General features: G+C 34.7%; 1 protein-coding gene and 2 long non-coding RNA genes across 5 annotated transcripts; all 3 read left to right on the top strand.

The window, feature by feature from the left end:
- The first annotated feature begins 42 nt into the window (after positions 1–42).
- Positions 43–2,084, top strand: LOC148180033 (uncharacterized). The gene is made up of 3 exons (XM_088029845.1): positions 43–150; positions 199–551; positions 1,995–2,084. Exons 1-2 carry the CDS (start codon positions 136–138, stop codon positions 502–504), a joined length of 321 nt encoding a protein of 106 aa, XP_087885971.1. The 5' UTR covers positions 43–135; the 3' UTR covers positions 505–551; positions 1,995–2,084.
- LOC148180032 (uncharacterized) lies at positions 2,045–6,985 on the top strand. 3 transcript variants are annotated; one of them, XR_015769599.1, is made up of 4 exons: positions 2,045–2,133; positions 2,191–2,463; positions 2,512–2,657; positions 5,707–5,950. It is a non-coding gene; the product is annotated as an uncharacterized LOC148180032 (long non-coding RNA). The 3 variants fall into 3 exon arrangements; XR_015769600.1 differs by lacking the exon at positions 5,707–5,950 and having other exon boundaries at positions 2,512–2,890; XR_015769601.1 differs by lacking the exons at positions 2,045–2,133; positions 2,191–2,463; positions 2,512–2,657 and adding an exon at positions 4,985–5,157 and having other exon boundaries at positions 5,707–5,849; positions 5,903–6,985.
- Positions 6,986–7,107: 122 nt separating this feature from the next.
- On the top strand, positions 7,108–7,377 carry LOC148180031 (uncharacterized). Its single transcript, XR_015769602.1, has 3 exons — positions 7,108–7,135; positions 7,182–7,273; positions 7,326–7,377. It is a non-coding gene; the product is annotated as an uncharacterized LOC148180031 (long non-coding RNA).
- Positions 7,378–15,621: the final 8,244 nt, after the last annotated feature.

Here is a 15,621-nt window from a genome sequence, read left to right as displayed (position 1 = left end):
GCGGTTGTCGTCGCTCAACGTTGAAGGACTCTGCAACTTATTGCACAGAATTGAAGAAACCACTCATTCAGCTCCCAGAGTACAGTGAAGTGATCCAGGAGCATAACATCACGAAAAAGGTGTTGCTTTACTGCAATGTGGATGAAAAAGGTTAAATTTAAACACGTTTTAAGTCAAAGTCAAATGTTCTTTTTCCAGTGGTCGAAGATGTCGTTCAGTGACTGGGAAATATTCAGAGTGTTGCTGATTTCATTGCGGGAGCACGAAGTTTGCAACGTTTCCAAACCTGACGAGTCTACGAGCAGAAAACGAGTGTTTCTCCAGAGAAGGCCCAAAGGAACTCAACCAACGGAAACAGCATCATCGAGATGCAGTTGTCAAGAAAGAAAATACTACAAAGGCTCTGAAGGTCATCTGGTGTCTTGTGAGATATTTTGTGAAGTCAAGGAAACATCAGGGAACGGAAGTTTATGGAGAATTTTTATTGGTTTTTTGAAATCGTGAGATCTGGAGTTCTGGATGCATCGCTGCTTGTTGAGGAAGGATGGAAGGTTTGTTTGTTTTCTTTTCTCTCCATTCATGGTCTTTGGCAAACTTGCCCAAGACGTTAACTGTTTCCAATAAACATCCCTAGGGGCTGTTACGAAGTTTAGACGAGCGCATTGATGGTCACGTCCTCTAGTACAGTAAAATTCGTAATTTTGGTAGTTTTAGTGCTACAGCTATGAAATTTGGGGGAGTTACTATTTTTGCGTCGCAATGACACAGATTTTAGAAATTTTAATTTTTGAGACAAGTGAAAGTTTCCACGTCCTTGACTGAAATTCGTACTTTGGATAATTTTAGTGCAACAGTTATGAAATTTGGGAAAGTTACTTTTTTGATTCGTATATTGACTATTAAATTTCAAAATTGTAGAGCCAAAAACACAGATTTAAAAATGCTTATTTTTGATTGGTCTCAAACACACCTTATAAAAAGTAGGCGCTCATTGCCATCAGTCAACCCCTCGTGTGTAAATTTTCCAAATTTCTTTCTTGTAAATCTGACTTTAAATTCTTTAGATAGAAAATTGAAGAAAAACTGAATTTAGCAAGTTTTGAGGTTAACTCGTTGTGTACATATCAACATCAGGAGAATAATGAAAAATTTAAATAAAAATTTGTGACCTTTGTGCTTATCTGCAACCTAAACTAAACGTAGACTTTTCATTTCCAACTCCAACTCTACCAATTTCAAATTTCAAAAGTCCCGCGCTAGAGTTTGACAGACGGCAGCTATCGTCAGTTCGGTAGATGTCATTTGTTGTAAGTGGCCGGCTCTCCAATTTCGCGTAAAAACACAAGTTTTTAGTGTTCCCACGTGAAATTTTGTGTTCTGAAACATTCATGGAAGTGTTTCAAGTGTTTTAGTCGTGGTCACCAGCCAAAACCGTGTAAATTAAGGTAAATTTTACGATTTTTCCAACAAAGCCAAGAACGGAGAGTTCTGTTGTAGAGCCAGATGGTTTTTTCAGTTTCTTGCGGAAATATTCAAAGATTATTGGGGGTAAATCAATTCTTTATTAGGGAGAAGGTTAAGAGAAAATTAAATGTTGCGATTTTTGAGGTTAAGTCGTTGGTGATGTTGGTTGTATCAGCGGCTCAATATGATGAAGAAACTATAGAACATTTTTTTCCAAAAGAAGGATTTTGAGTTGATTTTGATTTAATTCGTAATTTTGGTAATTTTACTGCAACAGTTATGAAATTTGGGAAAGTTACTTTTTTTGATTCGTATATTGACTCTATTAAATTTCAAAATTGTAGAGCCAAAAACACAGATCTTAGAAATGCTTGCTTAATTTTGATTGGTTGAACGGTTGGTGCAAACTGGCATCAACCTAAGAAAGAAAAGTTACTAACTTAGCACAAAATTACTAAGGTGTATAATTGGTTGCCTATATGCTGCATGTTGAAGCGAAATAATTCTTACTAATTAAGACTTATTTTCAGAGCACAACAAATTCTTTACTTTCTCGTTCTTCTGGGAATGGTCCAAAGAAATCACACAAGTTAAGAAGTTCATTTGAAGGTATTTAGTCTTGGATTTGATTTGCAACAAATTTCCGGGTCTTTATAGAAATTTTTAAAGGTAGGTAAGCTGAAAATTGTTTGAATCCCAGCTTTATAATGTTTTGTGGTATTTCAGGTTCCAACTTCATTACCAGAGTTTATTATTAAGAGACTGAGTATGTAGATGATGGTCTTCTCATGACTACACACATCTTGCAGCATCTTGATGGTACCACCCATAGCCTAAGATGTCGAAAAGGCGGTTGTCGTCGCTCAACGTTGAAGGACTCTGCAACTTATTGCACAGAATTGAAGAAACCACTCATTCAGCTCCCAGAGTACAGTGAAGTGATCCAGGAGCATAACATCACGAAAAAGGTGTTGCTTTACTGCAATGTGGATGAAAAAGGTTAAATTTAAACATGTTTTAAGTCAAAGTCAAATGTTCTTTTTCCAGTGGTCGAAGATGTCGTTCAGTGACTGGGAAATATTCAGAGTGTTGCTGATTTCATTGCGGGAGCACGAAGTTCTTTCTATTGGTTTTTTGAAAACGTGAGATCTGGAGTTCTGGATGCATCGCTGCTTGTTGAGGAAGGATGGAAGGTTTGTTTGTTTTCTTTTCTCTCCATTCATGGTCTTTGGCAAACTTGCCCAAGACGTTAACTGTTTCCAATAAACATCCCTAGGGGCTGTTACGAAGTTTAGACGAGCGCATTGATGGTCACGTCCTCTAGTACAGTAAAATTCGTAATTTTGGTAGTTTTAGTGCTACAGCTATGAAATTTAGGGGAGTTACTATTTTTGCGTCGCAATGACACAGATTTTAGAAATTTTAATTTTAGAGACAAGTGAAAGTTTCCACGTCCTTGACTGAAATTCGTAATTTGGATAATTTTAGTGCAACAGTTATGAAATTTGGGAAAGTTACTTTTTTTGATTCGTATATTGACTCTATTAAATTTCAAAATTGTAGAGCCAAAAACACAGATTTTAGAAATGCTTATTTTTGAGACCAATTAAAAATTGCAGACATCTTATAAAAAAGTAAGCGCTCATTGCTGTCAGTCTACCCTCGTGTGTAAATTTTTCAAATTTCTTTCGTGTAAATCTGACTTTAAATTCTTTGAGAGAAAATTGAAGAAAAACTGAATTTAGCAAGTTTTGAGGTTGACTCGTTGTGTACATATCAACATCAGGAGAATAATGAAAGATTTAAATAAAAATTTGTGACCTTTGTGCTTATCTGCAACCTAAACTAAACGTAGACTTTTCATTTCCAACTCCAACTCTACCAATTTCAAATTTCAAAAGTCCCGCGCTAGAGTTTGACAGACGGCAGCTGTCGAAAGTTCGGTAGATGTCATTTGTTGTAAGTGGCCGGCTCTCCAATTTCGCGTAAAAACACAAGTTTTTAGTGTTCCCACATGAAATTTTGTGTTCTGAAACATTCATGGAAGTGTTTCAAGTGTTTTAGTCGTGGTCACCAGCCAAAACCGTGTAAATTAAGGTAAATTTCACGATTTTTCCAACAAAGCCAAGAACGGGGACTTCTGTTGTAGAGCCAGATGGTTCATCCAGTTTCTTGTGGAAACATTCAAAGATTATTGGGGGTAAATCAATTCTTCATTAGGGAGAAGGTTAAGAGAAAATTAAATGTTGCGATTTTTGAGGTTAAGTCGTTGGTGATGTTGGTTGTATCAGCGGCTCTATAAGATGAAGAAACTATAGAACATTTTTTTCCAAAAGAAGCATTTTGAGTTGATTTTGATTTAATTCGTAATTTTGGTAATTTTAGTGCAACAGTTATGAAATTTGGGAAAGTTACTTTTTTTGATTCGTATATTGACTCTATTAAATTTCAAAATTGTAGAGCCAAAAACACAGATTTTAAAAATGCTTATTTTAGAGACCAATCAAAAATTGCAGACACATTATAAAAAAGTAAGCGTTCATTGCTATCAGTCTACCTTCCTGTGTAAATATTCGAAATTTCTTTCGTGTAAATCAGACTTTAAATTCTTTAGAGAGAAAATTGATGAAAAACTGAATTTAGCAAGTTTTGAGGTTAACTGGTTGTGTACATATCAACATCAGGAGAATAACGAAAGATTTAAATTAAAATTTGTGACCTTTGTGCTTATCTGCAACCTAAACTAAACGTAGACTTTTTCATTTCCAACTCAAACTCTACCAATTTCAAATTTCAAAAGTCCCGCGCTAGAGTTTGACAGACGGCAGCTGTCGTCAGTTCGGTAGATGTCATTTGTTGTAAGTGGCCGGCTCTCCAATTTCGCGTAAAAACACAAGTTTTTAGTGTTCCCACGTGAAATTTTGTGTTCTGAATCATTCATGGAAGTGTTTCAAGTGTTTTCGTCGTGGTCACCATCCAAAACAGTGTAAATTAAGGTAAATTTCACTATTTTTCCAACAGAATCGGGTTGGTCCATTTTAACCAAGAAAGGGGAGTTCTGTTTTAGCTTTTGGCTTTTCGAGTTTCTTTTGGAAATATTCGATTATTGGGGGTAAATCAATTATTTATTAGGGAGAAGGTTAAGAGAAAATTGAATGTTGCAATTTTTGAGGTTTTAGAAATGCTTATTTTTGAGACCAATCAAAAATTGCAGACACCTTATAAAAAGTAGGCGCTCATTGCCATCAGTCAACCCCTCGTGTGTAAATTTTCCAAATTTCTTTCGTGTAAATCTGACTTTAAATTCTTTAGATAGAAAATTGAAGAAAAACTGAATTTAGCAAGTTTTGAGGTTAACTCGTTGTGTACATATCAACATCAGGAGAATAATGAAAAATTTAAATAAAAATTTGTGACCTTTGTGCTTATCTGCAACCTAAACTAAACGTAGACTTTTCATTTCCAACTCCAACTCTACCAATTTCAAATTTCAAAAGTCCCGCGCTAGAGTTTGACAGACGGCAGCTGTCGTCAGTTCGGTAGATGTCATTTGTTGTAAGTGGCCGGCTCTCCAATTTCGCGTAAAAACACAAGTTTTTAGTGTTCCCACGTGAAATTTTGTGTTCTGAAACATTCATGGAAGTGTTTCAAGTGTTTTAGTCGTGGTCACCAGCCAAAACCGTGTAAATTAAGGTAAATTTTACGATTTTTCCAACAAAGCCAAGAACGGAGAGTTCTGTTGTAAAGCCAGATGGTTTTTTCAGTTTCTTGCGGAAATATTCAAAGATTATTGGGGGTAAATCAATTCTTTATTAGGGAGAAGGTTAAGAGAAAATTAAATGTTGCGATTTTTGAGGTTAAGTCGTTGGTGATGTTGGTTGTATCAGCGGCTCAATATGATGAAGAAACTATAGAACATTTTTTTCCAAAAGAAGGATTTTGAGTTGATTTTGATTTAATTCGTAATTTTGGTAATTTTACTGCAACAGTTATGAAATTTGGGAAAGTTACTTTTTTTGATTCGTATATTGACTCTATTAAATTTCAAAATTGTAGAGCCAAAAACACAGATTTTAGAAATGCTTGCTTAATTTTGATTGGTTGAACGGTTGGTGCAAACTGGCATCAACCTAAGAAAGAAAAGTTACTAACTTACCACAAAATTACTAAGGTGTATAATTGGTTGCCTATATGCTGCATGTTGAAGCGAAATAATTCTTACTAATTAAGACTTATTTTCAGAGCACAACAAATTCTTTACTTTCTCGTTCTTCTGGGAATGGTCCAAAGAAATCACACAAGTTAAGAAGTTCATTTGAAGGTATTTAGTCTTGGATTTGATTTGCAACAAATTTCCGGGTCTTTATAGAAATTTTTAAAGGCAGGTAAGCTGAAAATTGTTTGAATCCCAGCTTTATAATGTTTTGTGGTATTTCAGGTTCCAACTTCATTACCAGAGTTTATTATTAAGAGACTGAGTATATAGATGATGGTCTTCTCATGACTACACACATCTTGCAGCATCTTGATGGTACCACCCATAGCCTAAGATGTCGAAAAGGCGGTTGTCGTCGCTCAACGTTGAAGGACTCTGCAACTTATTGCACAGAATTGAAGAAACCACTCATTCAGCTCCCAGAGTACAGTGAAGTGATCCAGGAGCATAACATCACGGAAAAGGTGTTGCTTTACTGCAATGTGGATGAAAAAGGTTAAATTTAAACATGTTTTAAGTCAAAGTCAAATGTTCTTTTTCCAGTGGTCGAAGATGTCGTTCAGTGACTGGGAAATATTCAGAGTGTTGCTGATTTCATTGCGGGAGCACGAAGTTCTTTCTATTGGTTTTTTGAAAACGTGAGATCTGGAGTTCTGGATGCATCGCTGCTTGTTGAGGAAGGATGGAAGGTTTGTTTGTTTTCTTTTCTCTCCATTCATGGTCTTTGGCAAACTTGCCCAAGACGTTAGCTGTTTCCAATAAACATCCCTAGGGGCTGTTACGAAGTTTAGACGAGCGCATTGATGGTCACGTCCTCTAGTACAGTAAAATTCGTAATTTTGGTAGTTTTAGTGCTACAGCTATGAAATTTGGGGGAGTTACTATTTTTGCGTCGCAATGACACAGATTTTAGAAATTTTAATTTTTGAGACAAGTGAAAGTTTCCACGTCCTTGACTGAAATTCGTAATTTGGATAATTTTAGTGCAACAGTTATGAAATTTGGGAAAGTTACTTTTTTTGATTCATATATTGACTCTATTAAATTTCAAAATTGTAGAGCCAAAAACACAGATTTTAGAAATGCTTATTTTTGAGACCAATTAAAAATTGCAGACATCTTATAAAAAAGTAAGCGCTCATTGCTGTCAGTCTACCCTCGTGTGTAAATTTTTCAAATTTCTTTCGTGTAAATCTGACTTTAAATTCTTTGAGAGAAAATTGAAGAAAAACTGAATTTAGCAAGTTTTGAGGTTAACTCGTTGTGTACATATCAACGTCAGGAGAATAATGAAAGATTTAAATAAAAATTTGTGACCTTTGTGCTTATCTGCAACCTAAACTAAACGTAGACTTTTCATTTCCAACTCCAACTCTACCAATTTCAAATTTCAAAAGTCCCGCGCTAGAGTTTGACAGACGGCAGCTGTCGAAAGTTCGGAATGTGTCATTTGTTGTAAGTGTCCCGCTCTCAAATTTCGCGTAAAAACACAAGTTTTTAGTGTTCCCACATGAAATTTTATGTTCTGAAACATTCATGGAAGTGTTTCAAGTGTTTTAGTCGTGGACACCAGCCAAAACCGTGTAAATTAAGGTAAATTTCACGATTTTTCCAACAAAGCCAAGAACGGGGACTTCTGTTGTAGAGCCAGATGGTTCATCCAGTTTCTTGTGGAAACATTCAAAGATTATTGGGGGTAAATCAATTCTTCATTAGGGAGAAGGTTAAGAGAAAATTAAATGTTGCGATTTTTGAGGTTAAGTCGTTGGTGATGTTGGTTGTATCAGCGGCTCTATATGATGAAGAAACTATAGAACATTTTTTTCCAAAAGAAGCATTTTGAGTTGATTTTGATTTAATTCGTAATTTTGGTAATTTTAGTGCAACAGTTATGAAATTTGGGAAAGTTACTTTTTTTGATTCGTATATTGACTCTATTAAATTTCAAAATTGTAGAGCCAAAAACACAGATTTTAGAAATGCTTATTTTTGAGACCAATTAAAAATTGCAGACATCTTATAAAAAAGTAAGCCCTCATTGCTGTCAGTCTACCCTCGTGTGTAAATTTTTCAAATTTCTTTCGTGTAAATCTGACTTTAAATTCTTTGAGAGAAAATTGAAGAAAAACTGAATTTAGCAAGTTTTGAGGTTAACTCGTTGTGTACATATCAACATCAGGAGAATAATGAAAGATTTAAATAAAAATTTGTGACCTTTGTGCTTATCTGCAACCTAAACTAAACGTAGACTTTTCATTTCCAACTCCAACTCTACCAATTTCAAATTTCAAAAGTCCCGCGCTAGAGTTTGACAGACGGCAGCTGTCGAAAGTTCGGTAGATGTCATTTGTTGTAAGTGGCCGGCTCTCCAATTTCGCGTAAAAACACAAGTTTTTAGTGTTCCCACGTGAAATTTTGTGTTCTGAATCATTCATGGAAGTGTTTCAAGTGTTTTCGTCGTGGTCACCAGCCAAAACAGTGTAAATTAAGGTAAATTTCACGATTTTTCCAACAGAATCGGGTTGGTCCATTTTAACCAAGAAAGGGGAGTTCTGTTTTAGCTTTTGGCTTTTCGAGTTTCTTTTGGAAATATTCGATTATTGGGGGTAAATCAATTATTTATTAGGGAGAAGGTTAAGAGAAAATTGAATCTTGCAATTTTTGAGGTTTTAGAAATGCTTATTTTTGAGACCAATCAAAAATTGCAGACACTTTATAAAAAGTAGGCGCTCATTGCCATCAGTCAACCCCTCGTGTGTAAATTTTCCAAATTTCTTTCGTGTAAATCTGACTTTAAATTCTTTAGATAGAAAATTGAAGAAAAACTGAATTTAGCAAGTTTTGAGGTTAACTCGTTGTGTACATATCAACATCAGGAGAATAATGAAAAATTTAAATAAAAATTTGTGATCTTTGTGCTTATCTGCAACCTAAACTAAACGTAGACTTTTCATTTCCAACTCCAACTCTACCAATTTCAAATTTCAAAAGTCCCGCGCTGTAGTTTGACAGACGGCAGCTGTCGTCAGTTCGGTAGATGTCATTTGTTGTAAGTGGCCGGCTCTCCAATTTCGCGTAAAAACACAAGTTTTTAGTGTTCCCACGTGAAATTTTGTGTTCTGAAACATTCATGGAAGTGTTTCAAGTGTTTTAGTCGTGGTCACCAGCCAAAACCGTGTAAATTAAGGTAAATTTTACGATTTTTCCAACAAAGCCAAGAACGGAGAGTTCTGTTGTAGAGCCAGATGGTTTTTTCAGTTTCTTGCGGAAATATTCAAAGATTATTGGGGGTAAATCAATTCTTTATTAGGGAGAAGGTTAAGAGAAAATTGAATGTTGCAGTTTTTGAGGTTTTAGAAATGCTTATTTTTGAGACCAATCAAAAATTGCAGACACCTTATAAAAAAGTAGGCGCTCATTGCCATCAGTCAACCCTCCTGTGTAAATTTTTCAAATTTCTTTTGTGAAAATCTGACTTTAAATTCTTTAGATAGAAAATTGAAGAAAAACTGAATTTAGCAAGTTTTGAGGTTAACTCGTTGTGTACATATCAACATCAGGAGAATAATGAAAAATTTAAATAAAAATTTGTGACCTTTGTGCTTATCTGCAACCTAAACTAAACGTAGACTTTTCATTTCCAACTCCAACTCTACCAATTTCAAATTTCAAAAGTCCCGCGCTAGAGTTTGACAGACGGCAGCTGTCGTAAGTTCGGAAGATGTCATTTGTTTTAACATAAGTGGCCGGCTCTCCAATTTCGCGTAAAAACACAAGTTTTTAGTGTTCCCACGTGAAATTTTGTGTTCTGAAACATTCATGGAAGTGTTTCAAGTGTTTTAGTCGTGGTCACCAGCCAAAACCGTGTAAATTAAGGTAAATTTTACGATTTTTCCAACAAAGCCAAGAACGGAGAGTTCTGTTGTAGAGCCAGATGGTTTTTTCAGTTTCTTGCGGAAATATTCAAAGATTATTGGGGGTAAATCAATTCTTTATTAGGGAGAAGGTTAAGAGAAAATTGAATGTTGCAGTTTTTGAGGTTTTAGAAATGCTTATTTTTGAGACCAATCAAAAATTGCAGACACCTTATAAAAAAGTAGGCGCTCATTGCCATCAGTCAACCCTCCTGTGTAAATTTTTCAAATTTCTTTTGTGAAAATCTGACTTTAAATTCTTTAGAGATAAAATTGAAGAAAAACTGAATTTAGCAAGTTTTGAGGTTAACTGGTTGTGTACGTATCAACATCAGGAGAATAATGAAAGATTTCAATAAAAATTTGTGACCTTTGTGCTTATCTGCAACCTAAACTAAACGTAGACTTTTCATTTCCAACTCCAACTCTACCAATTTCAAATTTCAAAAGTCCCGCGCTAGAGTTTGACAGACGGCAGCTGTCGTAAGTTCGGAAGATGTCATTTGTTTTAACATAAGTGGCCGGCTCTCCAATTTCGCGTAAAAACACAAGTTTTTAGTGTTCCCACGTGAAATTTTGTGTTCTGAAACATTCATGGAAGTGTTTCAAGTATTTTAGTCGTGGTCACCAGCCAAAACCGTGTAAATTAAGGTAAATTTCACGATTTTTCCAACAAAAGCGGGTTGGTCCATTTTTACCAAGAAAGAAGAAGAGTTTTCTTGTAGCTTCTCTAGATTCTTGTGGAAATATACAAAAACTATTGAGGGTAAATCAATTCTTTATTAGGGGAGAAGATTAATAGAAAATTGAATGTTGCGATGTTTGAGGTTAAGTCGTTGGTTGTATTAACGCCTTAATCTGATGAAGAAACTATAGAACATTTTTTTTCAAAAGAAGGATTGGTTAACCGAAGGTTTTTGAGTTGATTTTGATTTAATTCGTAATTTTGGTAATTTTAGTGTATGAAATTTGGGAAAGTTATTTTTTTTTATTTGTATATTGACTATTAAATTTCAAAATTGTACAGCCAAAAACACAGATTTGCTGCCAACTTTAGACGAGAGCATTGATGGTCACGTGCTCTAGTATAGCAAAATCCGTAATTTTGGTAGTTTTATTGCTACAGCTATGAAATTTGGGGAAGTGACTATTTTTGCGCCGCAATGACACATATTTTAGAAATTTTAATTTTTGAGACAAGCAAAAGTTTCCACATCCTTGACTAAATTTCATAATTTTGGTAATTTTAATGCTACAGTTCTGAAATTTGGGGAACTTACTATTTTTAAGTTCTGTAACTGTCAAATTGCAAAATTGTAGAACGAAGGACACAGTTTGCAAGTTGCAAAATCAGTTTCGTCTACAAATCGTTCGGACACTGTATATTTGGATTTATATTGGAACTCGACCTTGTCCATTCATTTCCCTCGGTTATGGCAATAGCACTACCTGATTATTTTTTGTTCGCTCAAGAAAAAAGTTATAAGATAAGCAATTAGGAAATTACGTAGGTATTAATCTCTTTATTGGAATCAGTTGTGTTTCGACTTTTGATAAAGACGGTCGTTTCGGAAATTTGCTACTCTGATAAAATATCTTGTAAGGTAAAGTACTAGCCCATCATATTCATTTATAGACATTTTGGAGAGTTTTCAATTCATAGAAACGTTGGGTGAAACGTTGTTCATTTTTTCAGTTTGTTAGCGTTAACAAAAGTTGTTTAATATACAGAGTGTTCATGTTTAGTAATAATCGGATTTTAAAGGAAGTTAGGTACATTTAGACTTTTTTGGTTCTTACAAATGTTTATCTAGGATTTGTGTTTGACTGTTGGATATGGCAAACAAAATTTGAAGATTGCTTTCAGAATTTTGAAATTTTTTTATTGAAACGGAAACATTCTTCTCAAAATTAACCGCTCAATATTAATTTTGAGATTTAAATTTTATTTGAAAGCACATATGAAACTCAACTTCATAATCGTCGTAAAAATTTCCATAGTCGTCTCACGCCATAGTGCTGGAATTCACTTAGGTCTTATGTATTCATTTTATCCTTCAATTACTTAATTAGTTGAAGGGCAGACAAGTTGAGCAGTACCGCACCACTGACAAACAATTGTTTTTTTTGGCAAAAAAAGAGTTGGATAACAATATTGAAAACTTCGCGAATATTTTGGCCAATTTCAAGTTCAATTATATGAAAAAAGGTTCACACTAATAGACCTTTGTTGAAATATGCCTCGATTGATTTTCTTTCTGGAGGAAGTATGTATGACAAATTCGCTATAAATCCTAATGTGACCCTGACGTCTTATTGCATACTTAAGAAGGACTTAAAATTAACGCCCCAGCGAAAACCAAATGTTTAAATTTTGTTGCATAGTGAAATTAGTGCTCATTATTTATTCTTTAGGCGTGTAGTGTCTCACTTCGAATTCAAATTTCAAACTTTTCGCGCCACAACGACCGCAGGAATTTTTGCGTTAAGAAGTTGGTGGACTTGGGAGTTCACCACCGCCGCAGCGGAGGAGGCGGGCGACGCCGGAGGCGATTCATTCTTGTTACGAGTTCGGGAGTACTAAGGTGTTGTGCTATCGAGTGCGTTTCGCCATATTTTTCACAGTGTTAATGTTAATCGCTATTTTGTTCTAATTTTTCATTTTTGTTTTTTTTTTAATTTTTTGTTTGTTAAAATCTTTTAAACAATTTTTTTTTACCCATTAATTTTAACGGGAGTGTGGTGTTATTTTAGAGCCCCTTGTAGAAGCGCTTGTGCGTTGTCACCTTTTGGTATGTAATAATTTTTGTCATTTGTTGTCTGAAGAAGGAAGTCACCCCGGATTCATGTAAAGTAGTTATTTTCCCTACAATTCTAAAGTAACGCGTTTTTTTTCCGCTGACGTAAGCGTCTGGATTCAACCAGTGTTCGCCCACCGTCCGATAAGCCACGTGCACAAGCAGTTTAGATTCGTGGAAACCTGATAGTTTTGGGAACTGGAATTTTTATTCGATTCAGTTCAAGGAATTTATACTGTTGAGTTCGAAGGATTAAAAATAGAATAGGATTTTAAAGAAATTGTGAAATACATGAAATTAACTGGGAATGTCTTTTTGGATCACTCTGTGTCATTTGTGAACAAAAACGAGTACATTTTTCCTAAAGTCCACGACTTTCTCTTCCATTGTATTTTATCGAAACTGAAAATTTATATGTTTATGTATTTTATGTATGTCCCTTGATTTCTTAGATGCTTAGACTTTTTTCGTCACAAAAGACACAACATAACAAACAGCCTCTCGCGTTAATGTTAGTACATTCTTTTAGAGTGTGATCAATTCAAAATTAAACTTTGATTTTTGACTTTCGAAAACCCTCCAGTGCTGGAAGCTTGTTACGTGGGACTCTCGGGGTAGTCAGGGTTCACCTAACTAGCGGGTCTTCCGCGGGTGATGTTGGTTACTCTTAATCTGGCCATAATTTGTTAGTACTCTCGATAACACACCGCCTGTACGTTGCGGAATAGGAAAAATTGTCTTCGGGTCTTCCGAAAACATAATCTCGTCCTGTTTCTGTCTGTCGCCTTTGAAAATAATTATCTTTTATTAATGTTTATTGATAAATTGTTTGTACATGTCTACTTGGTAAATTGTGTGTTGTTTTTCATTGTTATTTTGTTTTCAATCATTTTTGTAGTTTGATCACACTCACAACAGAGAGAATGGGAGATTTTTGTAGTTTTTTTGATGTAATTCACTTTCCGTTAATTTGTTTATTGCATCTTTGTACCGAAACGTTTCTTTGTAAAGTGACTTCCTTTGAGATTAAAAATTATTAAGTATTTTGTAACATGATCAAATCGTCTGTTCAAATGCTTGTATTTCTTGAAATGTTAAGAATGGACACGTAGCTGTAAAATTTAAATCAAAACCATTCAAACTTCTAAAGTTTGAATAAAACAAGTTAAACCACATTTGGTCTGGTGTATTTTTATTTTTTTGTGTTGGTACGCTCTTCCTAAAAGACGATGCACTGCTTTGTATCTAATGAACATCCGCCTTCACAACACAACGTAGGTCCTAGCCGTTTCAGACGATCACGGTTTTCGGCCGTTTTATTTATTTTAAAGTTCGCGGTTCTCGAGTTTGGCGGTTCATTTGAATTTTGGCGGAATTGGGTTACAGATCATTACAGGCGTGTTTGTAGTTTCGTTTAAAAAAGACGTGTTTGAAAAATTCGAAATTTGGGTCAATGTGTTATTATAAAATCTGATTATTGCAAAGCACTTTAAATACCGGGTGTTCCAGAGACTGCTGAACATAGGGAAATAACATGGGAAAATGAATTTTATTTTTTTCCTGCTCTCTCGAACTTCCAAATTGAATTTGGTCAGGGGTGGATCATTCTTTGAATGATTCTCAATCAGACCGTATTTTTTTAAATTTCATGCTTTTACGGCATTATTAAAAAAAAACAAATTAAAAACGGTGAATTTTAAAGTTCCCGCCGGAATGTCGGTACATTTGAAATTGAATATTTGTCATTGTGACAGCCGAGTTAATCACCGTGAGTCCAACCTAACCTCACTTTTTAAAGATTTGGAGACTCGTTTTGGAGGACTAACAACGATGTCTAACGTTTCAAAATAATAGTAAAGTAAGTAAAGTAAAGTAATAGATAGTAAAGTTGCTTTAAAAACAATCTTCAAAGTTTGTAACTAAATAGAATGAGCAGCATTTATGCTACAACTGAAATGCACTCATTTGTCAGACGCTCTGTTAACGGATTATTTGCTTCACCAAGAGTCCAAATGCATTTTTGAAACGACAAAAAATATATGGCTGAGACTGTCAAACAGAAGAACACAGCCAAACATGTTTTTGTTTTTAATAAGAGTTCAAAGTTCTCGCAACATTTTGTCAAATTTTAACCATATTTTTGCACAGATTGAAGTTATCTACGTCAGAAATTAACAATTTAAGCTTAGAACAAGAGTTTTGAAACGTTAGACATCGTTGTTAATCCTCCAAATCTTTAAAAAGTGAGGTTAGTTTGGACTCACGGTGATTAACTCTGCTGTCATAATGACAAATTTTCAATTTCAAATGTGCCGACATTCCGGCGGGAAATTCAAAATTAACCGTTTTTAATTTGTTTTTTTTTGAATAATGCCGTAAAAGCATCGAATTAAAAAAATTACAGTCTGATTAAGAATCATTCAAAGAATAATCCACCACTGACCAAATTCAATTTGGAGGGTCGAGAGAGCAGGAAAAAAATAAAATTCATTTTCCCATGTTATTTCCCTATGTTCAGCAATCGCTGGGACACCCGGTACATGTTTTTAATGTAAGGGAAGGAAGTGTTTTAACAAAAATTGCGTCGCATTCTTTAGTAAATTTCCATTTGATAGTTTTAATATTGCCGAAACGGGATTTTCCGCCAGTCTTGGGATGAAATGTCTTTTGAAAACGCGAGGCGAATTAATAACGAAATTGATAGATTTTCAATAAGGAGAAATAATTTTGAATGGCTGTGTGATATTTTTCCGTACGTTTTAGTCCTGTTTTTTTAATGCAGAATACGTAACTAACTGAGCTGCATTGTTCCTAATTAGTGAAAGGACAAATCAATTACAAATAAAATGCTAGAAATTTTTTTCCAAAAAAAAGAGTTAAATAATCATTATTTAATAACCCCCGTAAAGTCATCGTTTATTTAGTTGTACTCCGAGTTTTGTGTAAGAAAGACGTCGTGCTACGGTGGCTCGAAATTTATTTTATTGTAGTTTAGTGATTGCCAGGGTTTAAAGGTAGGACTTGTACTATTAGTGCTACAGCTATAAAATTTGGGAAAATTTAGTAATTCTAAAAACTAGTGTTTTTAAATGAATATTACGGTGTCTGTGTTCGCGAAAGGGGTGTATTGTGGGACTCAAAATGGGGGGGAGTCACTCAGATTTAATTTATTTTTCCTATTCTGCATATTTGTCGACTAGAATTTCTGACATTTTATCTCTTCGATGTT

The sequence above is a fragment of the Gnatocerus cornutus genome, chromosome 2, assembly GCF_029298725.1.
Source record: "Gnatocerus cornutus isolate USDA-ARS CGAHR chromosome 2, icGnaCorn1.1, whole genome shotgun sequence".
NCBI lineage: Eukaryota > Metazoa > Arthropoda > Insecta > Coleoptera > Tenebrionidae > Gnatocerus > Gnatocerus cornutus.
This window is presented reverse-complemented; position numbering and strand designations above follow the sequence as displayed.